This window comes from Sarcophilus harrisii, chromosome 1 (genome assembly GCF_902635505.1).
Source record: "Sarcophilus harrisii chromosome 1, mSarHar1.11, whole genome shotgun sequence".
NCBI lineage: Eukaryota > Metazoa > Chordata > Mammalia > Dasyuromorphia > Dasyuridae > Sarcophilus > Sarcophilus harrisii.
This window is the reverse complement of record NC_045426.1, coordinates 688,857,227-688,881,840: the sequence shown is the minus strand read 5'-3', so window position 1 is coordinate 688,881,840 and position 24,614 is coordinate 688,857,227. Positions and strand designations below refer to the sequence as shown.

The window sequence follows — 24,614 nt, the reverse complement described above, 5'->3', positions numbered from 1 at the left end:
GGGCCTTTTAGTCCAGCTAGGGCTTCTGAGGTCCCTCCCATCTCTGGATCCAAAGAAGCCGAGTTTTCTCCGACCCGACCCGACCCTCTGCGCGCGGAGCAGAGCCGAGCGGCCGGGCCCACGGTCCCGCCGGTGGTCAAAGGGAGCTTTGCAAGCCGGAGCTTCAAGCTACCTTTCACTGAAGCCGGAAATGAGCGACCGTCCCGTAGTCACATGGCTTGTCTAGCTAAGAAAGGTTGTAGTGGAACTGGACCCCAGCGCCCGGCCGCGGGAGGGGCAGGACTCGGACGCGCAGGGACGGTGCCCTGGCGGCACCCAGGTACTGTTCATTAGGGTCCACGCAGACCCTTGAGTTCAGTCTGGACTTAGAGTTCCGCGGTACCAATGGGCCTCCGGGGCTGGGGTCTCTTTAAGAGCGGAAAGCCCCCTCCCCATTTCCCCGGAGGAGGGGCGGAGAGGAGGCGGAGTCCCCAGAGAGGCTTTCAGGGCGCGCGGAGGGCCGGCCGGGCAGGTAAGAGTTAAAGGGGCGCGCCCGCGGGTCTGTCCGGCCTCCCTCTCCCTCCCTCTGGTAAGGCGCGGGGCGGAGCGGCCACGGTTGCGGAGGGGGCTGGGCCGCGCCGCTGCCACCCGAGCCGAGCTGGGCGAACAAAGCGTCCGTCAGTCCGTGCGTCCTTGCGTCCGTCCCGGGGGCTGGAGCCGCGGCCAAGCGAGGCGTGCTCTGGAGCTCCGGCCGGGGCATGGCCGCGCCCCTCCGGCCGGCCCCAGCCCCAGTCGTGGCCCGGGTCCCAGCCCCAGTCCCAGCCCGGATCCCAGCTCCGGCCGCGGCCCCTGCGCGATCGGGACTTCCCCTTCGGCGGCTCTAGCCGGAGCCGCCTGCCAGGTAAGAGCTTGGGCGAGGGCAGCTCCCCGGGGCCGGCCATTTCCAGCCCAGCTCCTGGCACCCCGGGCCCCGGGCCAGGTGAGCAGGACAGATTCCCCAGCCCGGAGCCCGGAGCGTGGCCTCCCAGTCCCGTGGGGAAGTTGAGAAGGTAAACAGTGCCGAGGGTCCCCGGGCCTAGGCGGCTCGGGTGGGCTTCCCGGCCACCGGGGGACCCGGGGGACTCTCCCGCCGGGCTCCGCGGGCTGCTCTCTATCCGAGATGACACCTGCAGGCCTGGCAGTCTGGAGGAGCCGGGTCAGGAACCATCCATATGTTAAGAGGGAGCGAGAAAGTTTTCCGAGCTCCGTGTTGGGGGGCAGATCCCTCGCGTCCATCGGAGTTCGGGCGGGAACACGAACGCCCCTCTTTTGTTTGGGGAGCACTGGATGCTCGAGCCTTCCAACTTTGTTGCCCTCGACTCTCACGCGGGACAAGGAACAAGGGAAAAAATGAAGTCTACGGGGCTGGTGTGTGGGAAGAGATCGGCTTCGAAACTCCTTCCAGCTCCGAAGGTTGCCAGGATTCTAGGCTGTGGTGCCAGGCCAGGTTCCTCTTCCTTGTCCTGGAAACTGGGGGCTGTTGGTGATCGGCCAGTAGGATATGGGGCAAGGTACAGGTACTTACCTGGCCACTGTGAAGTTCTAGGGATGCCCTGGGACTGTGGTCCCACTTCCTACACAGGGGTGGTGCAGTGGAAAGCCGTCTGTCTGAATTTGGAGCCCGAGGATCTGGAGGTAAAGTGCCTTTTCTCTGTGAATTATCAGCACTCTGGCCCCTCACTTCATCCCCAGTTGTTTGCATGTTCTCAAACATATTCTCCAATGTTTGCATGTCTTTTCCTTCTCTTTGGATCTCAGATCTTCCCGGGTATCTGACCATGTAGTAAGCACTTATACATTTATTGACTGACTGTCTGACTGCCACTTACCATCTTCTTGATCTTGGTCCAGTCATTTCTGCCCAAGAAGTCAGAAGTCACTCTTGGAACCTTAATTTCCTCATTTGTCAAATGAATGGATCACAGCTTCTTCAACTTTTTTCTCTTGTGATCCCTTTTAGCTTGAGAAATTTTTACAAACCCTGGGTATGGTATATAAAATAAGTATACAAATCAGACATTTACTGATAGTAAATCATAATTTTGTGACTGCCACGCTTAGTTATGCAGTCCCACTCCAGGTTAAGAAGCTTTGGATTAGATTAGTTGTTCTCAAGGTCTGGGGTCTCTGTTGTCTATGTATGGACATATGTACAATTTTAAGAGTGTAAAGACCACTTTGGGGCCAAAAGTGTTGAGAACCACTGTATGCAGGTGATAGAATTGTTGAGTTGCAGTGGACTATTCCCTGCATTTGGAGTCAGAGCACCCTTGTCTTACCACCCAAGGGTCTTTAGGCCTCTATTTGTTCCAAGTGATCCAATGTGATCATCCCCTTGTGGGAATTCAGTCCTTGACCCTGGGTTTTAGGGGGAAACTGAAGGCTAGAATAAGTGCCATCTATGTGGAGAATCTTTGACCCTGGAATTGGAGGGACTTGGGAATTCTTAGGTAAAAGGTGCTCCTGTGTTTCAAGCAAAAGGAAACTATAATAATCTCAGGTGAGTGTTGCAGATTTGGCGTTAGATTAAATTGCATTAAATTGTCAACTCCTTGAGGGCAGGAACTTTTTGCCTCTTTTTGCATCCCCAGTGCTTAGTACAAGGCCTGGCCCAGAGTAAGTGCTTGACAAATGTCTGCTTGATTTGGCCCTGGCTCTGTCTTGCTGTGTGACATTAGGCAAATGACATAAATTCTTTGAGTTTTTTTTTTTTTCCTGGAAAGTAGAGTTGGTCAGATAACTTGATCTCTAAGAATTTTACCAATCTAGGGCTGGGATTCTCTGTGATCTTTGCCTCTCTGGCCAGGGTGGCTAATGAATAAGTGAGTACTGAGTAAGGACAGCTCTGGACTTCTTGGAAAATAGTGGGTGACAAACAGGAGCCTCTGAGCCTGTCTTCCCGTCATCCCATCTTCCATCTATCAACTTGACTTCTTCCTGTCTCTGACAAATTATTCCCATTCTCTGGCAAGTGTCTTCCTAAATAGAATAAGAAATCTGTAGATCTAACCATTAAATTGTTCCACTCATTATGTGACCTCAGGCAAGCCATTCCATTTCCTTAGCTGTATAGTGGGGAGAATATTAATTATTTACTCCTCCTACTTACCTCTTGAGACAGCTTGGATCGGCTGTGAGCTTAGTCAGACATGAGGCTGACCCACACTGACTGGGTGACCTTAGCTTATAATAATTATTTCCTTTCTAATTAGGGGAGACGATATGCATGTACTAGATCCTGATCTTCTATTAGCTTCAGGTGTGTGTGTGGGAATATGGTAGAGAGGGGAGGGGAGTTCACCTGTTCCAAAGGAATTATGGAGCTCAGATGGCATGGATTTTCGATGGATCTTTGGCACGCCATAGTGTACAGGTTCTGGACCTGGAAGTGCTGGGAACTCAGGAAGACAGTTTTTGGATGGGACAGATTGCCTCTCTCTGCCTCAGTTTGTTCATCTCTAAAAGGGGATGATAATAGCATCTACCTCCCAAGGTTGATCCCAAGGATCAAATGGGATAACCTTTGTAAGTCACTTTGAAAACTTTAGAACAGTATAGAAATCCTTGCTATTACTGTTAAGTCACCTAACCTTCAGTTTTCCTCATCTGTAAAATGGGAATGATACTAGCATCTCCCTCCCAGGACTATTGCAAAAATCAAGTGAGATGTTTGTCAAGTGTTTTGCTCAGTGCTTAGCATATAACAAGCCCAATATAAATGTTAGCAATTATCATTATGACTACTAGCTGGCTGGCTAACTTCTCCCAATCTCATTTTCCTTACTAGAAAAATAGATATAATATTAGCACCTGCCTTCCAGAATTGTGAGGATAAATTAGATGAGATCTGTAAAGTGCTTTGCAAAAGCTATGTAGAAATGCTAGTTATGATGATGATATAGGGCTGGAAGAGACCCCAGATGTCCTCAAGATAAATCCCCCCATTTTACAAAGGAGAAAACCGAGGCCCACAGAGATGAAGTGCCTTGACCAGAGTCACACTCCTAAATAAGGCTTATTCAAATATAAAACTGGTGCTTTTTGTTTGTATTTTTTTAAGCCAGGCAAAAGAATGTGGCGGTTTCTTTAAGCCACCTGAATAACAGTCTCAATCACTGCCTTTGGTATGAGGAAAATTATTCCCTGGCCAAGTCTTGAGAGGCTTTTAAGTGAATTATAGCTCTTAGGTAGACCTGGTTTCCCAGGATTGTGAGATATAGAAGGACGGGAGATTTTGGAGGCGCCCATCATTTTAGAGGGGGATTTGTGACTGACAGGCTACCAGCTACAGTAATGATAGCTCTCCTTCCCAGAGGCCATCAGGTGTGTGAAACCCTCAGACACATTTACGACTCCCAGCCTCACTTAGGGGGCATGTTGCTGGCTGGGTGGAGTGAGCATTTATTTTCCTCAATTTTATTTTCCGTGCTTCAAATTGTGCTCAAATTTTATCTCACCCAAAAGGGAAGAGGGAAGAAAGGGGGTTTCTTTTTTTTTTTTTTTTTTTTTTAATAGCCTTTAATTTACAGGATATATACATGGGTAACTTTACAGCATTAACAATTGCCAAACCTCTTGTTCCAATTTTTCACCTCTTACCCCCCCCCCCACCCCCTCCCCTAAATGGCAGGATGACCAGTAGATGTTAAATATATTAAAATATAACTTAGATACACAATAAGTATACATGACCAAAACATTATTTTGCTGGTACAAAAAGAATCAGACTCTGAATTATTGTACAATTAGCTTGTGAAGGAAATCAAAGATGCAGGTGTGCATAAATATAGGGACTGGGAATTCAATGTAATGGTTTTTAGTCATCTCCCAGAGTTCTTTTTCTGGGTATAGCTAGTTCAGTTCATTACTGCTCCATTAGAAATGATTTGGTTGATCTCGTTGCTGAGGATGGCCTGATCCATCAGAACTGGTCATCATCTAGTATTGTTGTTGAAGTATATAATGATCTCCTGGTCCTGCTCATTTCACTCAGCATCAGTTCGTGTAAGTCTCTCCAGGCCTTTCTGAAATCATCCTGTTGGTCATTTCTTACAGAACAGTAATATTCCATAATTTTCATATACCACAATTTATTCAGCCATTCTCCAACTGATGGACATCCATTCAGTTTCCAGTTTCTAGCCACTACAAAAAGGGCTGCCACAAACATTCGTGCACATACAGGTCCCTTTCCCTTCTTTATAATCTCTTTGGGATATAATCCCAGTAGTAACACTGCTGGATCAAAGGGTATGCACAGTTTGATAACTTTTTGAGCATAGTTCCAAACTACTCTCCAAAATGGTTGGATTCGTTCACAACTCCACCAACAATGAATCAATGTCCCAGTTTTCCCACATCCCCTCCAACAATCATCATTATTTTTTCCTGTCATCTTAGCCAATCTGACAGGTGTGTAGTGGTATCTTAGAGTTGTCTTAATTTGCATTTCTCTGATTAATAATGACTTGGAGCATCTTTTCATATGACTAGAAATAGTTTCAATTTCTTCATCTGAGAATTGTCTGTTCATATCCTTTGACCATTTTTCAATTGGAGAATGGCTTGATTTTTTATAAATTAGAGTTAATTCTCTATATATTTTGGAAATGAGGCAGAAAGGGGGTTTCTTACACGATCTACCTGGAATAGCTAGGGAATGGACCGGCATCATGGTATTTGACTCTGGAGTCAGAGGCCCTGCGTTCAGATCCCCCCCTTTGCGTTCCTGGATAAGTGCGTTTACCTCTCTGGGCCCCAGTTTCCCCAGGTCTCTTGTAGTTCCCAGAGCTTCGATTAGCTCTGGTCATACCATTAAGAATTCAGATTTCTTTTATTCCCATTTTATAGAGAAGATTGAGACTGTAAATGACAGCTAGTGTCAGAGGCAGAATTTAAACCAGATTTTTCTTGGTTCCCAATGCTTGATGCATAGTAGGTGCTTAACAAATATGGGCCGTTTGAATTCATCTTCATACAAATGGGGCAGTGACTGAGTATGGGCCCAGGAAGCTTCAGCTGAGAGTTCTCAGTATCTGGCCCAGTCCTGGGGCAGCATCCTGAGACCTTCTGAAGTCATTGGGATGCTCAGGGACTCGATGCTGACCCAGTAGTGTTCCTTGGCTCTCTGCCACTGGCCTCCCCCTGGACCTTACATCCTCCTCAGTGCCTGTTTTGTGAGTAGTTGGCCTGGTTTCGAATTCCGTGGCCCTGTGGTTTCCGTGGGAACACAGCAACTTGCTAAAAATAATGTCTAACCAAGGAATGGAAGCCATATCTCCTGCTTGGACCCTCTCAGGGAGGGAGGGTTGGGGAGCGGTCTATTTTGAACTATGGGTTCCTCTGGGATCTAGCTTCCTTTTGAGCTGAGCTAGAAAGCTATGGCTCAAAATCTTCCCTGGATATCCTTCTTTAAAAAAAATTAATTTAACAGTCATTCAGTTGTTTTTTGGTTGTGTCTGACTGTGTGACCCCATTTGGTAGACACTGGAGTAGTTTGCCATTTCCTTCTCTAGCTTATTTTACAGAAGTGGAAACTGAGGCAGACAGGATGACGTGACTTGCCCAGAGTTACACAGCTAGGCCAGATTTAAATTCAGGTCTTCCTGACGCCATACTTTGCGGCTCTAACCACTGTACTACTTAACTACCCAACAAATGTATATAATCAAGCAGAACAAATTCCTTCCTGCTCCATGGCCAAAAGTGTATGGGTCCGTTATCTCTCAGTCATGTGGATCATATGCTTCATTATCTTCTGGTTCTTAGAATCGTGGTTTATCATCATTTGGCATCTTTTGGCCTTTTTGTTTATTTATCATTCTTTTTGAGAATGGCTCTTCCTTTCTTGCTCAGGCCCTTGTTCCCATCATTGATGGTCATGGAAGCTTTAACCTTATTCCTGTTTCCAATCTGGACTCGTTCACTCCTCCTGAGGAGTTTGGGTCACTCTCTTCCCTCCCCATACCCCTAAGCGTGTCTTTTATGAGTTAATTAGTGACACAAGATAGGGGGTGCAGATATTCTTGTTCCCCTTTTATGGATAGTAACTGAGACTCAGTGAGCTGACCTGTCTTGCGTGAGAGCACAGAGCTAGTTTGGACCTGAAGTGGGGTTTGAACCCAGGTCTCTTTTGCAAAATTGTCACGACCTTTTTTATAGTATTGTCACTCTGCCTCTGCTGAGAGGCTCCCTCTCAGCTGTTGGACTTATGGCCCTTGATCCCTTGAGTCCTGTTAGCCCACGCCCACTTAGCATTCGACTCTGGGAAAAGAAAAGTTTTCATGGGCTCGTGGATTGAGAGCCGTACAATGGATGGTGAGAAAGACCAGAGAATGTAGGGGACATTACCAGCATAACACAGGTGCCGTGTGACAGGCCTGGGATAGGAACCAGAGCTGAAAGAGTTAGAGAGAACATAAATCATCTGTAAGTCAATCAATCAGTAAACATTAATGAAGTGCCTACTGTATACCAGGTAGTATGTTAAGCACCAGGGATACAGAAAAATAGTTCCTGCCCTCAAGGAGCTTTCAATCTAATGGTGGAGATCATTCATGAAGACACAAATACACATGCAAAGTGTGTGCAGGAAAAATAGGAAATGATTAAGCAAAGGAAGGGATTGGAATTAAGAGGGGTTGGGGGAAGACTTTCTGGAGGAGGTGGGATTTGATTGGGACTTAAAGGAAACTGGAGAGGTCATTAATTGGAGCAGAGGAGGGAGAGCATGGGGGGCAACCAGAGCAAGAAACGGAGAACTTTGCTCACGGAACAATCAGGAGTCCGGTAGACAAGTATTCACTTAAATACAACTCCCTGGTGTCATGGTCTCCTTCAAGAACAAAGGTCAAACAACAGCAAGTGTGTAGTAAGGTGTAAGAAGACGGGGAAAGTGGATGGGGTTAGATTATGAAGGGCTTTGAATGCCAAACAGCATTTGTATTTGATCCTGGAGGCCATAGGGAGCCATGGGAGCTTATTAATTGGGGAGGTGTGTGAGCTGTATTTTAGGAAAATCTCTTTAGTGGCAGAATGGGGGAGATGAGGCAGCTGCTGCAGTAATGCAGGGGATGAGGGGCCTGCACCTTTGGGATGGCAGCATCCAGAGGGGAAAAGGCGATGCCTTCTAGAGATGTTGCAGAAGTGAAATCAAGAGGCCTTTGCAATAGCTTGAATATGGTGGAGAGTGAGAAATCCAGGGAGATTTCTCCCACGGGGACTGGGAGGAGGCTGCTGCCCTCCGCAGTAATAGGAAGATGGGGGGCGCAGTTAGGAGAAAAAGAAAATAAATTCCCTAACCCTAAATAAATTCCCTTTTGGACATGGTTGAGTTTGAGATGTCTGCTGGACATCCTGTGTAAGATATCTGGAAGGCGGTTAGAGATGGAGATGGGATGGGTAGATTTGAGAATCATCAGCAGAGATAATTAACTCCATGGTTGAGTTTGATGTCTGCTGGACATCCTGTGTAAGATATCCAGAAGGCAACAGAGATGGAGATTAGAAGTCGGCAGAGACGGATATGGGATGGGCAGATTCGAGAATCGTCAGCAGAGATAATTAAATCCATGAGAGTTGATGAGATCCCTGGGTGCAGTACTCCAGAGAGAGGAAGCGCTCTCTATGGTGAGAGCAGATGACCCAGGAGAAATCAGTGACAGTAGGAGGAGACCCAGGAGACAGGGTGGCTTGAAGATCCTGAGAGATCTTGTCCAGGAGGGAAAGAAGGCAAGAATAATGAGAACTGAGAAAAGGCCAGTGGGTTTGGCTACTAAGATCTGGTGCTGAGCTTGGAAGCCAGAACCTAGAGAGAAGGAGAGGTAAGGAAGCGAAGGAAGGCACCCACTGTAGACGGCCTTTTTTAAATTTTAATTTTTATTCTTTTAGTGGGTGAGTAAAACATTTATTTGTTTGTTTGTTTGTTTTGGTAATAGCTTTTTATTTTTCCAAATACACGCAAAGGTAATTTTCAACATTCATTTTTGCAAAGCCTTGTGTTCCAAATTTTTTTCCCTTCTCCCTCCTGTCCCCCTTTCCCTTTCCACTTTGACAGCAGGCAATCCACTATGGATTAAATATGTGCAATTCTTCTAAACATATTTTCATATTTGTCATGCTGTACAAGAAAAATCAGAGCAAAAGGGAAAGGAAAAAAAACACTAGAAAGGAAAAAAAAAAAGCAAGCAAATACCCCCACTACCATCAAAATAAAATGGTGAAAACACTATGTTTTGATCCACACTCAGTCCCCATAATCCTCTTTGGGTGCAGATGACTCTCTCCATCACAAGTCTATTGGAACTGGCTTGAATCACCTGATTGTTGAAAAGAGCCATGTCCTTCAGAGTTGATCATTGCATAATCTTGTTGTTTCTGTGTGTAATGTTGTCTTGGTTCTGCTCACTTCACTCAGCGTTAGTTCTTTTAAGTCTCTCCAGGCCGTTCTGAAATCATCCTGCTGCTCATTTCTTATAGAACAATAACTCAATATTCCATTACCTTCATACTCTGTAACTATTCAGCCATTCCTAGCTGATGGGCCTCCACTCAGTTTCCTTGCTGGAAAAAAAGGCTAAAATAAACATTTTTGCACACGCGAGTCTCCTTCCCTTTATGATCTCTTTGGGCTACAAGCCCAGTAGAGACAGTGCCGGATCAAAGGGAACACACAGTTTTATAGCCCTTTGGGCATAGTTCCATATTGTGTAAGGGCCTGTTCAGTGTTTAGCTACAAAGGGCAGATGACATACCAGATGATAGGTGTCAGGGCTGGAAGGGTCAAGGGAGAGGGGAGATGTGGGTGTGTTTGTGGGCGGCGGGGGAGGAGGCACTGGAGATTAAGAGCCAGTGTAGGAGTGGAGATGACCGAGATTGCCATCCATTCACGGGCCTCTTGGGGAGGCAGCTTTGCACTTGGACCGAAGCTCCTGGGCAGAGACTCCATGGATGGGTGCACATGGCAATCCAGTCCATTTGGCTTTTATTAATTGCCTGTTTGGGCATAATGGACACTAAGGAGAAACAAAATGTTCACTGCCCCTGGGAAGCTGAAAGTTTGCTAGGAAATGGGGATGATACCCAGGTGAGATAATTGGGATGAGAATTGGTGAGAACGGAGGCCAGAGAAGGTGCACTGGAAAGGTGCAGCTGATTTGAGCCTCGAAGGGGGCTGAGGAATCTCAGAGGCAGAGAGGAGGAAGGAGGATGGCTTCTAGGCTAGGGAGCCCCTGGTGGAAGATGGGATGGGGAGATGGAATCCAGAGTTTGGGGAACAATCAGTTTGCCTGAAAAGTAGGAAGGTGTGATCAGAAATTACAGGAAACAAATCTAGCAGAGTCGACGAGAGGCAAATTGGGAAGGGTGCCATGGATTTGGAGACAGGAAAACTTGGTTTCCAAACAGTCACCAGATACCTTGTTATTTAGTCTCCCCGGATCCTACTGTCCAGTGGGGTTTTCTTGGCAAAGGGTTTGTCTAGAGTGGTTTGCCATTTGTTATTTAGTCATTTAGATGTGTCTCTTTGTGACTCTGTGGATCCTATTGTGCAATGGGGTTTTCTTGGCAAAGGGTTTGTCTGGAGTGGTTTGCCATTTCCTTCTTCTCTAGCTTATTTTTACAGATGTGGAAACTGAGGCAAACAGAGTTAAGTGACTTGTCCAGAATCACACAGCTAGGAAATGGGATTTGAACTCTGGTATTCCGGTCTCCAGGACCAGTGCTCTATCCACTGAACCACCTCGATGTGTGATCTAAAGTACGTCAAACTGTCTTTCTGACCCTCAATTTCATCAGCTGTGAGGCAATGTTTGCCAACATCCTTTCTAGTTGTAAGCCTTCTTATCCAAACTGAACAATTCAGATTGTATCCTAGCTGCAATAGGGAGCCAGTGAATCTTCTTGAATAGGATGATTATTTTGTCAGTTATGAGGAGGATGAGTTGAGGGCCTGGAAGTAAGGAGACGAATTTGGAAGCTGTTGCATTAGTCTGAGAGAAAACCTGGACAAAGGGTGGGAACTACACGAAAAGAAAAAGGAGTGAGATAGGAGATAGATGGGGCTTTCTGGGGGAGGGACTGTGCCTCCAGCACCAGGTTCACAAGCTCAGACCTCCACTTTTGTTCCTCCTTTCTTCCTCCCTCTGTTAGCCTCAAGAAGCAGGAGAAGGCTCTCATAAGCTCCAAGGAAGAAGGAAGGAAGGTCTAGAAGGATGGATTGGTCTACACTGTGAAAAGGGAGGAGAGAGAAGAGAAAGGAAGATCACTCATGGGTCAGATCAAGGAGGTTATTGCTGTTTTTGTTGTTTAGGCTTGGAAGACCCAGGCGGGTTTATAGATAGTCAGTGGATAAGGAGAGATACAAAGATGCAAAGAAGAGAGTGAGACCGTCTTTCAGAGGAAGTAGGAGGGCCAGGAATTAAAGCCATAAGTAGGGGGCTAATCTTGGTCAGAGATCAAGGCCATAAGTAGGGGGATAGCCTTGGCCAAGGATCAAGGCCATAAGTAAGGGGCTAGCCTCAGTCAGAGATAAAAGCAGGGGGCTAGCCTCAGTCAGGGAATGAGGCCATAAATAGGGGGCTAACCTCGACCAGGGATGGATATTCTTATCTTAGGGGTTGAACAAAGGAAGATGTTTCTGATTCTGGCTGGTAGAATAAGAAACAAGCAGGTGCTCTGAATACCTCCTGGCTTGTAAGCCAGGCCTTAAGGCCTGTAAGAGGTCAGGTTGTCGGGTCGAGAGGGCAAGCCCAGGCCTCGAGCTGTTCTCCACCTTGCCCTCTACTCTTCTCCCTTCAGTATTTCCCTCTGTGATTTTGGGGTTTCTAATCCCCCTCCCGAGGACCTTTTGGAAGAACTACTCTAACTTTCCTTTGTGGCTTCAGCTGCTGTTCCCATCTCAGCGGTAGGAAGGCCAGCTGGAGTGGAGGAGAGAGTAGTGTTGGAGTTGAAGGCATGTGTTTGTGTGACCTTGGCTAATTGGCCCCCTCTGGGTTCCATTATCTGTCATTATCCATCAAATGTGGAGAATGGGTTTGGAGTCTGATCCTCTAACCTCTCTGGGGGCTAAGTCTCTAACCCTAGTCTCTTTGATTTTATTTGTTTTTCCATATCTTTGGTTTTTACATCACCTTCATTTCTCAATATCTTCCTCCCTATCCCCACTTCCAGAGAGCCTTCCCTCATAACAAAGAACAGGGGATCGTAAATGTGCTGGGAAGGCGCTCTCTGCCCACGTGGGACGACAGCCCCTTCTTGCCTGGAGAACCAAGAGGATAAGGGTTACCCTGTTAATACGCATTAGGGGGTCCTGGCTGGCTGATTTTGTGTCTGCTACACTGTCTCTCAAGGAATCAAAAAGAGAAAAAAAAAACAAAAACAAAACACAGTTCTGTGAAAGTCGTAATTCATCAGCTAAGTCTGACAGTGGAGGCAGAGTCCCACACCCAAAAGCGCCCTCCTCTGAAAGTCATGACCCTTCTGCCCTAATGAAGGACTTGGGAGGGGCGGGAATTGCTTCCCTTTCCTTGTCCAAGGTTCTCTCCATTTTTGCCGCCTCTCCAGGAGTAGCTAAATGTGCTGAAAAGACCATCTACACTGGGTATGTACAGACCCTTTCCTCTCCTTTCCCTCTTTCTTCTGACCTTGGCATCCCACCAGAACCCCTATCTCCAGATCTTTGGAGAAGGTCTCCCTTCTCTGTTTCCCAGAGCCCAGTTTTGTGAGCCAGGGCTTGGCAGTCATGATCAGATCTGATTAAAGATCCTATCCATTCTGTCTCCTAAGATATGGATGGGGCTCGAGGGGCTACGTCCCCACTTTGAAGTTGATTCCCGCCCCCCCTGAAATTTTAAAACTGATATCTCATTCCTGATTGGCCGTTCTGGATGAAGGAAGAGCAAGACTTCGATTTTGTCTTTTAAGATATGGATGGGGCTTGAGGGGCTACATCACCACTTTGAAGCTGGTTACCCCCCCCCCCCAGAAATGTTAAAACTTTTGTCCGACTCCTGACTGGCTGTCCTAGATAAGGGAAGAGCAAGCCGTGTTTCCTTGACAACCCTGATTTACTACGAGAAACCAGAATGCAGATGATGGGATGGATATGGGTGCACTATCCTAGTCCAGGCTCTTATTATCATTCTAATTAGGCAGAGTTTTTTTCAGGTGATAGCTGCTAAATTCTTTTTTATTATTATTTTTAAAACTTTTTCTTTTCAAAACATATGAGAGTTTTCAACATTGACCCGTGGAAAACCTTGTGTTCCAAGTTTTTTCTCCCTCCCTTCTCCCCCTCTCCCCCCTGCCAAACATCAAGTAATGCAATATGTTTTAAACATGTGCAATTCTTCTACACATAGTTCCACCATTATCATGCTGCTCAAGAAAAATCAGATCAAAAAAGGGGAAAAAAACGAGAAAAAAAAAAACCAAAAAGGTGAAAAAGTTGTGATCCACACTTAGGCCTCTCTCTGGGTGCAGATGGCTCTCTCCATCACAAGACCATTGGAACTGGCCTGAATCACCTCGCTTTTGAAAAGATGGCAAATTTTTTTTAAAAGAAAAGGTCTTTTTTTTCAATTAGACTATTGTAATAACTTCTGCTGTATGTCAACTCCAACCTGTCTTTCATGTGCTACCTTGCCAGAAAAGCCTTCCTTAGTTCCTGTGATTATTCTGCTTTGAGATCTTCAGTGGCTCCCCGTTGCCTCCAAAGTAAAATTTTATTTGAAGTTATATATATATATATATATATATATATATATATATGTATAAATTAAATTATAAAATTCTTTTACTGGACATTTGAGGCCTTCTATAACCATTTGCCATCTTGCCTATCTAACCAATTCTGACCTGGCAGCCTAGGAAACACCTGGTCTGGCCTGAACCAAATTAAAATATAATTGGGAAAAACTTGGGAAAATAATAAAAAATCCAACAAAACATAGGTAATGTTATATTTTAAAGTCAAGTCAGTTTTTGGCAGCAGGAGTCCTGCACAGTTTAGAGACCTTGTTTTTATTTGGGTTCGACATCGTAGCTCTGCCTTTTTAAACTATAGTTCACAACCCCATCTTATACATGAATGTGAGGGTTGGGAAATTGTGATTTATTAGCAGGAAAGGTTTGATCTTATTTTATATACTTATATTTCTGGGATGAAATCTTGGGTGAAAAGGGATTGTGAGTGGAAAAGGTTTCAGAGACTCTGGTGTCTGAACTTACCCCTTTTCTCAGTGTGGAATGGCTTTTCTCTCCATCTCGGTCTGGTGGATGTCTCTCCCTCATTTAGACTTGTGCAGGAGCAGCTACGTAGTGCGGTGGATAGAGTCGTGGCTCTGGAGTTCAAATGTGGCCTCAGATACTTATTAGCTGGACAAGTCACTTAATCTCAGTTGCCTTAATTAAAAAAAAAAAAAAAAGACATATGCAAAGGCCACCTCCTCTTGGCAGCCTTCCCAGATCTACCTGGTTGGGAACCCCTTTTTCTCTCCATACCTCCCATGGTTCTTTGTTCTCTCTTCTATTTTTGCTAGGGAATGTCTGTGTCTTAGTTGCCTTCTTGATTGTAAGCATCTTAAGGGCAGGGACCTTCTTGTTCCTCTAACAGGACACTCCATCCACCTTGACGTTCCAGGTTAGTCCCTGGCTGTGCTTCCGTACCTGGGATGCCCTCCCTCCTTATTTCCAGCTTTAGTCAAGTCCCAGCTAAGATCTCACTACTTCCAAGAAGCCTCCCCAAGTCCCTTCTTTCCACAATTATCTTCCCTTTTTCCTGCATAGATCTCTTGTCTGAACAAAGTTCTTTATGCGTCATCCCCACTCAACCCTCTCTGCCCCCATTAGATTGGGAGCTTTCTGAAAGGAAGGACTCACTTTTCCTGTGCCTGGCATATAGTAGATGCTTACTAATTGTTTGCTGCCAGAGATTCTGAGAGATAGGGCTGAGGTGGATGGGCAGAGTCCTGGGCAGAGACTTAAAGGAGAAAGATCAGGGTCAGGAGCTGGGAGGAGGCTGGTTGGAACAGTTGATGAGGAGGAATCGGCCCATAAAGGCAGACTGCATCCAGATGGTGCATTTTTTTGAGAGGCAATAGTGAGCCTTTGTAGCTTCTTAAGGGAGTGGTTGTTTTTTAAGTGCTTAATCCAGGGGAAGCCCTGGTTTCCTGGGCTGGAGCTGGGAGGAGCCCTTTCTTGGAATGTGGGCTTTAAGCAGGTGTAACCTAATGGGAGGCTCCTGGAGGTTGTGAGTTTGAGGAGAGACTGGATGACCAGTCAGTTAACAATAGGATGACCTATTAGTCAGGGTCTGCCACGCCAGAGATACAAAGACAGAAACGTTTGGTCTTCCAAGAAGGTCCGTCCTAACGGGAGGTAACAGCATCTGCAGAAGGAAGGGGCTCGCCCGGGAGGGTCCCAGAGTAAGTGTTACAGGGGTGGGGGCATGTGAGGAGGGGGCCGCAGGCGTGGGGCACTGCCCAGTGATGAGGACCTGCCTGCCGGACCACCAGTCAGTGTGTGGGGGAGAGTTATGTGTTCTAAATAGCCTAGAAGTTGAGGAGTTACAGACCGAGGGGAGGAGATGACTGGGGACCACCAGGACTTCCCACTCTGGGCAGTGTCAGAGCTGGGCTTGTTGGGGGGTAGGCTGCCTTCACCCTCATTGGGCGAGAAGAGTTTTATACTTGACTGAATGTGATACAGGCTGTGGAGAAGAGCAGGAAACTGTAAGAGTGGGGGAGAGCCATGGGGAGAGGGGAGCCCCCTCTCGTTGTGATGTGGGTACTATTATTGACCCATCAGCAAGCATTTATTAAGTACCAACTATTTGCCAACCTCTGGAATGGGAGCAGGGCTCCAAGGAAAAAAATTACTTTTAGGGAGTTCACAATCCATCAGGGGAAATGAGACATGTACACCTGCAAGTGTATATGAAAACTAAAGCTTTTGGTATATTTATTATATTACATTTTCTTATTATATTTATTATATTGCATTACAAATTATTACATATTTATGATATTACATCATATTAAATATTGATTATATGTCACATCCTATTTATTATATTTATCATATTACATTCTATTATATTAATCCTATTTTATATTGTTTCATATTGTAATATATTTGCCTTGTAAATATGATGTTGTTATATTGAACATTTATTACATTTCATGATATATTATAACATATATTTATTGTTACATATTATATTGTACATGTGCTACATATTACATATTTATTATATCCTACCTTATATTGTACATTTGTGAAAAAATTACATTATATCATTTTATGTTATACATTACATTACATATATACATTATATATATATACACCAAGTACATAATATATGCTTATATATTGCATTACATTTTATGTTACATCATATTTGTTCTATTCTATTCTACTATTACATATTACATTATGTTGTATAATTTATCTCTATTTATATGAATATATATTATGTTATTTATCTAAATATAGACATATATATATATATATACATATTACATTACAGTATATATTTTAATCTAAATTTATATTGAAATATATTGACATTATTTATCTAAATATATATTTATATTATTTAATCTAAATGTATATTATATGTTTTTATCCAAATCCATACATTCACTCATTTGCTTCTCACAGTAACCCTGGGAGATGGGGAATCTGAGCAGAGCTTAAGTGACTTGCCTGGGTTTACTTACCTAGTGAATGTGGGAGGCAGAACAACAGTGGCATCCCAGTGAGCTGCCTGATTTTATGGGGGGGCCCCAGTCCCTGCAGGGGTCCAGGGGGTTACTCCAGAAGGTCCCTGCCTTTGAGATATTGCTTGAGCCGAGCTCTGAAAACTCTTCCTAAGGAGCCCGGGTGAGGAGGGAGGGTGGGGGAAGGGAGCTGGCAGAATTCTGGCTCCTGCTTCTTGGGAGTCCAGAATTGGGCCAGTCCCCTCCAGGGAAGGACGGGTGGGGGGCAGGGAGGGAGTGTGACCCCTGTGTAGAAGAGCAAGGGTTTGTTAATTAGCTAGGAGAGACAGACTGCCCCCAGTACCCCCACCCGTTCCTCTGGACTTTGCTGGGGGGTAGGAGGAGGTGCCCCCTGGAAGCCCCAGGGCTCACTTTGCCTTCTCTTGTGTGGCTCCCTGCTCAGGACTAAGGTATCTCAGGTGAGCAGGGAAGCAGGAAGCTGGTGTGGGCCCCCCAAGGGCAGTGGTTGTGCCTAGGGGTCCCTGCCAGGAGCGGAGCATCCCTGGGAAGGGAGGAGGGGCAGGAGCGCCCGAGTCAGGGAGGCCCAAAGGCTCCCTCTGGCTCTGTCCCCGCCTCTCCGGCGACCTTGGGCCTCTGCCCGGCCCTGGGAAACGTTGGAGATAAGTCGACTTGTCTTTGTTGCAATTTCTGTCCCTGCCTACGGTCGGGCAGGAAAGGGGGCTGGCCACAGGGCCGGCACCATGTGAGTCAGTGCCCTCAACAGGTCTGGGAATTCCTGCCATCCCAGGTCGGCCCGGGCCGCCAGGCCCGACTGTCTCATAGGGTCCCCTCCTGGCCTTCTAGAGTTCCACAAGGAGATGGAAAAGAGGGCTTTGTGGCCTGGCAAAGGGAGTGAAGTGCCTGGCCATTCCCTTCTCCAGCCTATTGTACAGATGGGGCACACAGTGTCGCCCAGCTGGGAAGAGTCTGGCTCAGGAAGATGAGAATTCCTGACTCCAGGCCTGGTGCCCTCACCCCTTCACCCCCTGGCTGCCCTGAAAAGGGAGGGGGATATGCCCTAAAGGGTGCTCCCTCTCTTGGGAGCTGGTGGAAAGATTATTAGCTACTTGGGGGAGCCACTTAGCAGCTCCGGGTCTCCGTGTCCTCATCTGTAAAAAGAAGGAGGCTGGACTGGATCGCCGAGAAATCCCTTCTGTCTGTGGAGAGCTGGTTAATATGACAGCTCTCTGGGCCTGGGTCTCCCCAGGGCGTAGCACAGTGCCCGGCACATAGTAGGCCCTCCCTCTGGAACTTAGCCAGGGGTCTTCAAGAGTTCTGGTGGTCCAAAGAGTCATCCCTTAAGTTTGCCGCTGAGCTCAGTGTCTGGCACATAGTAGGCCCTCCCTCTGGAACTTAGCCAGGGGTCTTCAAGAGTTCTGGTGAAACAGAGTCTTTCCTTAGGGTTTGCCGCTGAGCTCAGTGGCACATAGTAGGCACTTAACCGCTCGCTGCTTTGGCCAGCCTAGTCACCGGGTCCTTGGCAGCCCAGACAGACCAGTGCTCAGCCAACGGCTTGTCCCCCTCTGGGCTCACCTTTGGATGTTGGGAGGTCAGGGATGAGACAGTCTGAAATCTGATAAGTGAATGGATAGAAAGTGTCGGATTCAGAGCTTGGATATAAAAAGCGAGGAAGCCCCAGTCCTTGGGGAGCCCCAGGGGAGAGGGTGAGCAGAGGGCGAGGGGGGGAAGCCCCTGGGAGGGGGAGGCAGTTGGCGGGGGGGGGGCGGGGGGGGGGGGATGGTGTGGCTGCTGCAGGACAATGGTCTGCCCCGAGAATAACCAATCCTCTGCTACTTTGCAAAACGCTCTTTGTGTGGGCTCCCATGTGACACTCAGCCTTGGTGCCTTCTCATGCTCATTTTGCAAAGGAGGAAACTGAGACTGAAGTGAACTTGACTTTTCCAGGGTCAGTCAGTTTCTTGATGCTTTATTAAGTTCTGGCTGTGCACGAGACGCTGTGCAAAGTACTGGGCCCGGGGAGAGGCAGGAGCCCACTGCTGCCCTGGGGACTCACGGGGGAGAGCATGGCCCAGCCGGGAGGGCTTCCCGGCTCTCAGCCCAGCATCCTGGGGCGTGTACCAGCGGCCTGCAGGAGGGGGCTCCGCTTTTTTATGGGATTCCTGGAGAAAAAGTCCAGAATAAGTCACCGTCCTGTTATTTTGTGTTTAGTTTTCTGCGGCTGCTCCTTATCAGTGTCCGGGCTTTATTTGTTGAAATGAGTCAGCGGTCTGCTGCCTGGTCTCTCCCCTGAGGCTGTGACTCAGCTGGCCAGGTCTGCAGCGTAGGCCCTTCCTGGCATGAAGCAGGGGCAGGGGCAGGGGCCGGGGATCAGCACTGAATTATGGGGTGCAGAATGTTCTCTCTGATGCTGTTATGTGGGCTCATCTCAAATCCCCAAACAGTGACGGGCCGAAGGCAGTCAGGGTGGGAGGGAGCTTAGAACATAAAATAAAAGGGTTGGGAGAGAGCTTAGAACAGGGAGTATCAGGGTAAGAAGGGACTTAGAACAGGGGATGTCAGGGTGGGAGGGGGCTTAGAACAGGGGATGTCAGGGTGGGAAGGACCACTGCTCCAACCCCCTCATTTCTCCAGGGGGGGCAGCTACCCCCAGAACAGGCTTGGACTTGTATGGCTTCCACAGCATGTCTGTGAAGGAGATGGTCCAGGGCCTGGGTTTCCTGACTCCCAGGAGGATGGTGTGTCCGGCTCCACACAATTTTTAGCCACAGGGGACCTTAAATCCTCTTGTGGCGATCACCCCACTTTCTGGCTGATGGACAGGAGGCATTGAGGGGAAGGTTACACGAGTGACTGAGGAAGCGAGTCAGGATCCGAGCCCAGAGTCAGCTGTGTCCGGGGCTCTGGCCACAGACTGGCTGCCCGCTGCCCCGTGTCACGGCCTCCGCAGACCGTCTTTTCTGCTCTTCTCTCCCCCCACCAGGTTCCGGGCCGCCATGAAGCTGAACGAGCGGAGCCTGGCCTTCTACGCCACCTGTGACTCGCCGGCGGACAACACGGGCTTCCTGTACAAGAAGGGCGAGCGCCACACGGCCTACCACCGGCGCTGGTTTGTGCTCAAGGGGAACATGCTCTTCTACTTTGAGGACCGAGACAGCCGCGAGCCGGTGGGCGTCATCATCCTGGAGGGCTGCACGGTGGAGCTGTGCGAGGCCGCCGAGGACTTTGCCTTCGCCATCCGCTTCGCGGGCTCCCGCTCGCGCACATACATCCTGGCGGCCGACAGCCAGCCGGCCATGGAGGCCTGGGTCAAGGCCCTGTCCCGCGCCAGCTTCGACTACATGCGGCTGGTGGTGCGCGAGCTGGAGCAGCAGCTGGAGCGCATGCGGGCGGGGGCCAGGCCGAAGGCCGAGCCCCTGGTGCCCCCCCGGCGGGAGCGCTCGCTGCCCTCGGGCGGCCTCAGGGAGAACGGCTGCGCCGTCTGGAGTCAGGAAGCGCCCAGTTTGCCCAACGGCTCCCTCCCCAGGACAAGCCATGAGGGAGGCCCCCGGCCCCCCCCGCTCCCACCCCGCCGGAAGCCCTCCCTGGGCAGCAGCCCCGCCCCCCTGCTGGTCCCCGAGACTCCCTTCACCCCAGGGACCACCACTTTCTCTCGGCTCCACGACTGGTACGGCCAGGAGATTCTGGCCCTGAGGAGGGAGTGGCTGCAGAGCCGGGGCCAGCTGTGACCCTGCTGCCAGAAAACTGGGGGGCTGGGAAACTCCGGGTCATCGGCCCCTGTGGCCCACAAAGGCAGGGAAAGCTCTGATGGAAAACTGGGGGGCTGGGCTGGGAAACTCCGGGTCATCAGCCCCCATGGCCCACAAGGGCAGGGACAGCGCTGCCAGAAAGCCCCTAGTCTGAGACCCCCCCGAGAATCCGTCTGTGAGAGCCTTGGCTCGAGGTCGTCCGGATGGAAACATCGCTTCTTCCCCTCTGACTCACTGGGGTCCCTGACCGCTTGTCTGAGGCTGGGCAGGAGGCTGCGGGACCGGGCTGTGGGTGCCATTGGACACTCCATCTAGGAGCCAGCAAGACTAATCTTGTGGGGTCGCCCAGCCCAGCTTCTGCCTGGTCACTCCATCCAGGACTCTGCAGGACTGGCCCTGTAGGGCCACCTAGCCTAGCTTCTGCCCAGGAGGCTGCAGGACTGGCCTGTGGGGCTTCTCAGCCCAGCCCCTGCTTGGCCCTCCATCTAAAAGGCTGCAGGACCAGTCCTGGGGGGGCCGCCCAGCCCAGCCCCTGCCCAGGAGGCTGCAGGACCATCCCTGTGGGGGCCGCCCAGCCCAGCCCCTGCCCAGGAGGCTGCAGGACCATCCCTGTGGGGGCCGCCCAGCCCAGCCCCTGCCCAGGAGGCTGCAGGACCATCCCTGTGAGGGCTGCCCAGCCCAGCCTCTGCCTGGCCACTTGATCCGGGTGAATGAGGGTCATGCTCTGTATGTTGCTCCCTCCACAGCCAGGCTGGGATTGGGCCCAGGGCCCCCCTGTCGCCTGTCCCGGCGGCCTCCATTGTGATTTCCCTTCCTCCTGGCCCTCTTTAAAACCCTTCTAGGTAGGGAAGCAGGGAGGGTGGCTGCGGGCCGGGGACCCCCACTCAAACGGTACAGCGTGTGTGTCTGTGTCTGCGTGTATCCAGTGCGTTGTTTACAAAGCATCCTCACCACTCCCCGAGGGGCCGGGTTTCCAGTTCCCATCCTCTGGTGCATCAGGAATCAGGGACATCATGGGTGGGCGGGTGCTCCCCTCACCCCCTGCTTCTCACTCAGGTCATCTGAGGGGTGTCTGTGTCCCCCCCCCCAATGGGCCACTTCCCCCCTCTCCCAGCATCACTAGGAAAACAGTTCTGTCACTGGACTCCTCCCTCAGCCCATTTTATTGATGTGAAAGTTGAGGCTCAGGGAAGGAGTGATCAGAACTAGAGGAGACCTTTGACCTTTGACGTCACCTAGTCCAAGCTCCCGTTTTACAGCTGGGGGGCTAAGACCCCATCACGAGTCTGGCAGGGCCATAGCTACCATTACTGCAAGACCTTAACAAATATCCGTTATCATGTGATCCTCATGACAATCTTCAAGCTGGGTGCTATTGTCCCACCCATTTTACAGAGGAGTAAACTAAGGCCCGTAGCGGTGGCAGGGCTTGCCGGGGTCGTACAGCCCCCTGACCTCTTACTCTGTTATGCCCCTGGCCCAAAGTCATAAGGAGTAGAGATTCCTGGTCTGATCTCCAAGCCTGTGGTCCCTGTGCCTCAGTTTCCTCCCTTGCTGTTTTCCCTCTGTTCGGTGCTGGTTTTTTCTCCGGCCGGTGAGAGGACAGCAGGTGGTTGGGATGTGCCGGCAGCCTGGGTTAGGTTGTAACAGTAAGGGGGTCCTGAGGAGGGGGAGCCCCGCTCCCTGACTCCGGAGCACAATTCTTTCAGCTCTTTAAAGAGATTAACGTTTCTTCAGCTCCCCTGAAGAAGCCGTATGGGGACTAAGGTAGAGAGGGCCAAAGCTGCCTCTAGAGTCTGAAAGACCTGAATTCAAATCCCGACACACCCACCTCAGTGCCTTCAGGTAAACCTGTAGCTCCTTGTCACTGACCTTCTGGGCTGGGGAGCCCCCGTACTGACCAGCGGCGGCCTCTGACCCTGTGGCCCCCTGCCCTCCTTCGGACCCCGGCAGGCTCCACGATGCTGGGAGAATGCCCGGGGCAGGACCCTGACCTCTCACACCTCAGTCCAGCCCCCTGCCCGGCGGTCAGCTGCCTTTCCTGATGTCCCCCTCGCTGGCCGGTGGAGCCGGGCTCCCTTCTAACCCAAGGCTTGCCTTCCTACCTCCTGCTGTCAGTCTCCGTCATTGTGCCTGCCGCCAGCCTGGGGTTGGGCTCCGGAGCTGGACAGTTCCCGACCTCTGGGCCCTCACCTCAGTCCTTCTCCAGCTGGACGATAGCGGATGGCTGGTTCCTCGTCCTTAGGAGTCAAGGCCAGGGAGATGAGCGGCCGGGGAGCCTCGGGGGCGGTGCCCCAGACTGAGACGCCAGGTGACTTTCTGAGGCAGGGGGACCCCCTCAGCGATGACATTTCAGGTGTGATACAAAAACACAAGGCTTAGGGCTGTGTCATGCATGGACACTGACTTCCCAGGCGGGCCCCGGGGCTGCCCAAAAAAGCCCAACAGGGGGCTTCTGGAGGAGGTGAGTTTTGTCACTGGGGAGGTCGGGCCGGCCTCTGTGGGGAACACGCTGGAGGTTTCTGGGTCAGGTTCAGAGCCAGTGGCTTGGGTCCCAACCATTCAGCTCTCACATGAGTTGGTGAATCCTAACTATGGTTCCCCAGGCCACGGAGTTCAGGGGAGGGACGTTTGTTCTGACTGGATGGTCTGAAAGAGAAGTCTAACCCCCTCCCTTTACAGAAAAGGAGACTGAGGCAGGCAGGGATGAAATAACTTTCTCACAGTCACCCAACCAATAAGTGTTTGAGGTAGGATTTGAACTCAGGATTTTCTAATCCCGATCTAGACCTCGTGATACCTTCATTCAGGAGGTGCTGGGAGGGATGAGCCCCGGACCGGGGTTTGGGGGCAAGGCCCCATAAGAGGCTGGATGCCGTCCCCTCCCCGGGTTTCGTGGTTCTGGCATTGGCAGGGAAGGTCTCCTGCCGGGACTGCTTCCATTCCAGCTCGCCTGCGGAGACCTTCAGGGCCTGGCTCTCCACCATCTCACTGCTGGCCCAGTGGGAATATATGAAGCTTAAATTTTAAGTTTTTTTAAAACAATTTAGGGCTTTCCCAGGTACTTTATGCTTGGTGGGATTTCTTCCCTCTCTGGTCCATGTCCAGTAATTGGCTTTGCAAGGGAATATTGGGGCTGGATCTCCTTAGAGAAATCCTTCTGGGGGGGCATTCATTGGGAAGAAAGGAGTTGCTGAAAGCCCCCCAAATCCTCTTTTTTCTCTTCTAGAGACCTTGGAACAGTGGGGGGGGGGAGCGTTGAATTAGGGGTTCCCCTCTCTCCCTCCAGCTGTCTAACCACAGTTTTCAGGCACTTCAGATATGGACCCCATTTTGCAGATAACTCCCTGAGGCCAGAGAATAAAATTGCCATTCCCTTCTAGGTTTGTAGTCTGTATGAATCCCGTTAGCTTGTGGGACCTCAGTTAAATCCGAGAATTTTGCTTCCTCAGTTTCCTTAATTGAAAACTAGGGGGTGGGGATGGCATGCTCCTAAAGCCCCATTGTGCTCCAGACTAGACGTAGGGTTCCAGGGATGTGTCCTGAGTCCTGGGGTGGGTTAGACAACTCTCTAAAGCTAAGTTGCTCAAGAGGTACTGTCATGGGGAGAGAATTTCCACACCTGGGAGTTCCTGTACAGCTCCAGCCCTCATCCCTATCCCTAGGCTCGAGGGAAGGCTCATGGCCGGTCTCCTGGTACAGAAGCACTGTGCTCCCCAGGGGGTGGGAGCTGGGCTGGGGCTCCCGGCTCTGCCCTCCCAGATACTTCAATGGGAGCACCAGCCGGGAGGAAGTGCCTTCTGGGGACAGGTTGGGTCTGGAGGGGGAACCTGAGGAGGCTGGGAGTTTCCGGAGAGCTGAAATAAAATGACCTGTGTGAAGAAACGCGTTTGTCATCTTTCCATTCAAGCCGCCCTTTTTCCTTTTGGGAAAAATTGATGGTCTGTCTCATATATAGGAACTTGGGAGTGGAGCCACCCATTAGCAAATAAACTTCAGTCATTTCGGTAAACTAAGCACCTGCTGTGTACCAGGCAGAAGACTCTGTCTTCAGGTTGCTTACAATCTAGGGAGAGATAAGCTAAATAATACAAAGCAAGTTTGACACAAGGATGAATTGGAAATAATTTAA

The 24,614-nt window shown here is 49.6% G+C and overlaps 1 protein-coding gene across 1 annotated transcript; it reads left to right on the top strand.

Annotated features, from left to right (window-relative positions):
- On the top strand, window positions 1-24,367 carry PHETA1 (PH domain containing endocytic trafficking adaptor 1). The gene is made up of 2 exons (XM_031948580.1): window positions 1-880; window positions 19,717-24,367. Exon 2 carries the CDS (start codon window positions 19,730-19,732, stop codon window positions 20,459-20,461), a length of 732 nt encoding a protein of 243 aa, XP_031804440.1. The 5' UTR covers window positions 1-880; window positions 19,717-19,729; the 3' UTR covers window positions 20,462-24,367.
- Window positions 24,368-24,614: the final 247 nt, after the last annotated feature.

Bases quoted from the DNA above. Each gene is read 5' to 3' on its own strand.
- PHETA1 (XM_031948580.1), top strand. From the start codon at position 19,730: ATGAAGCTGAACGAGCGGAGCCTGGCCTTCTACGCCACCTGTGACTCG.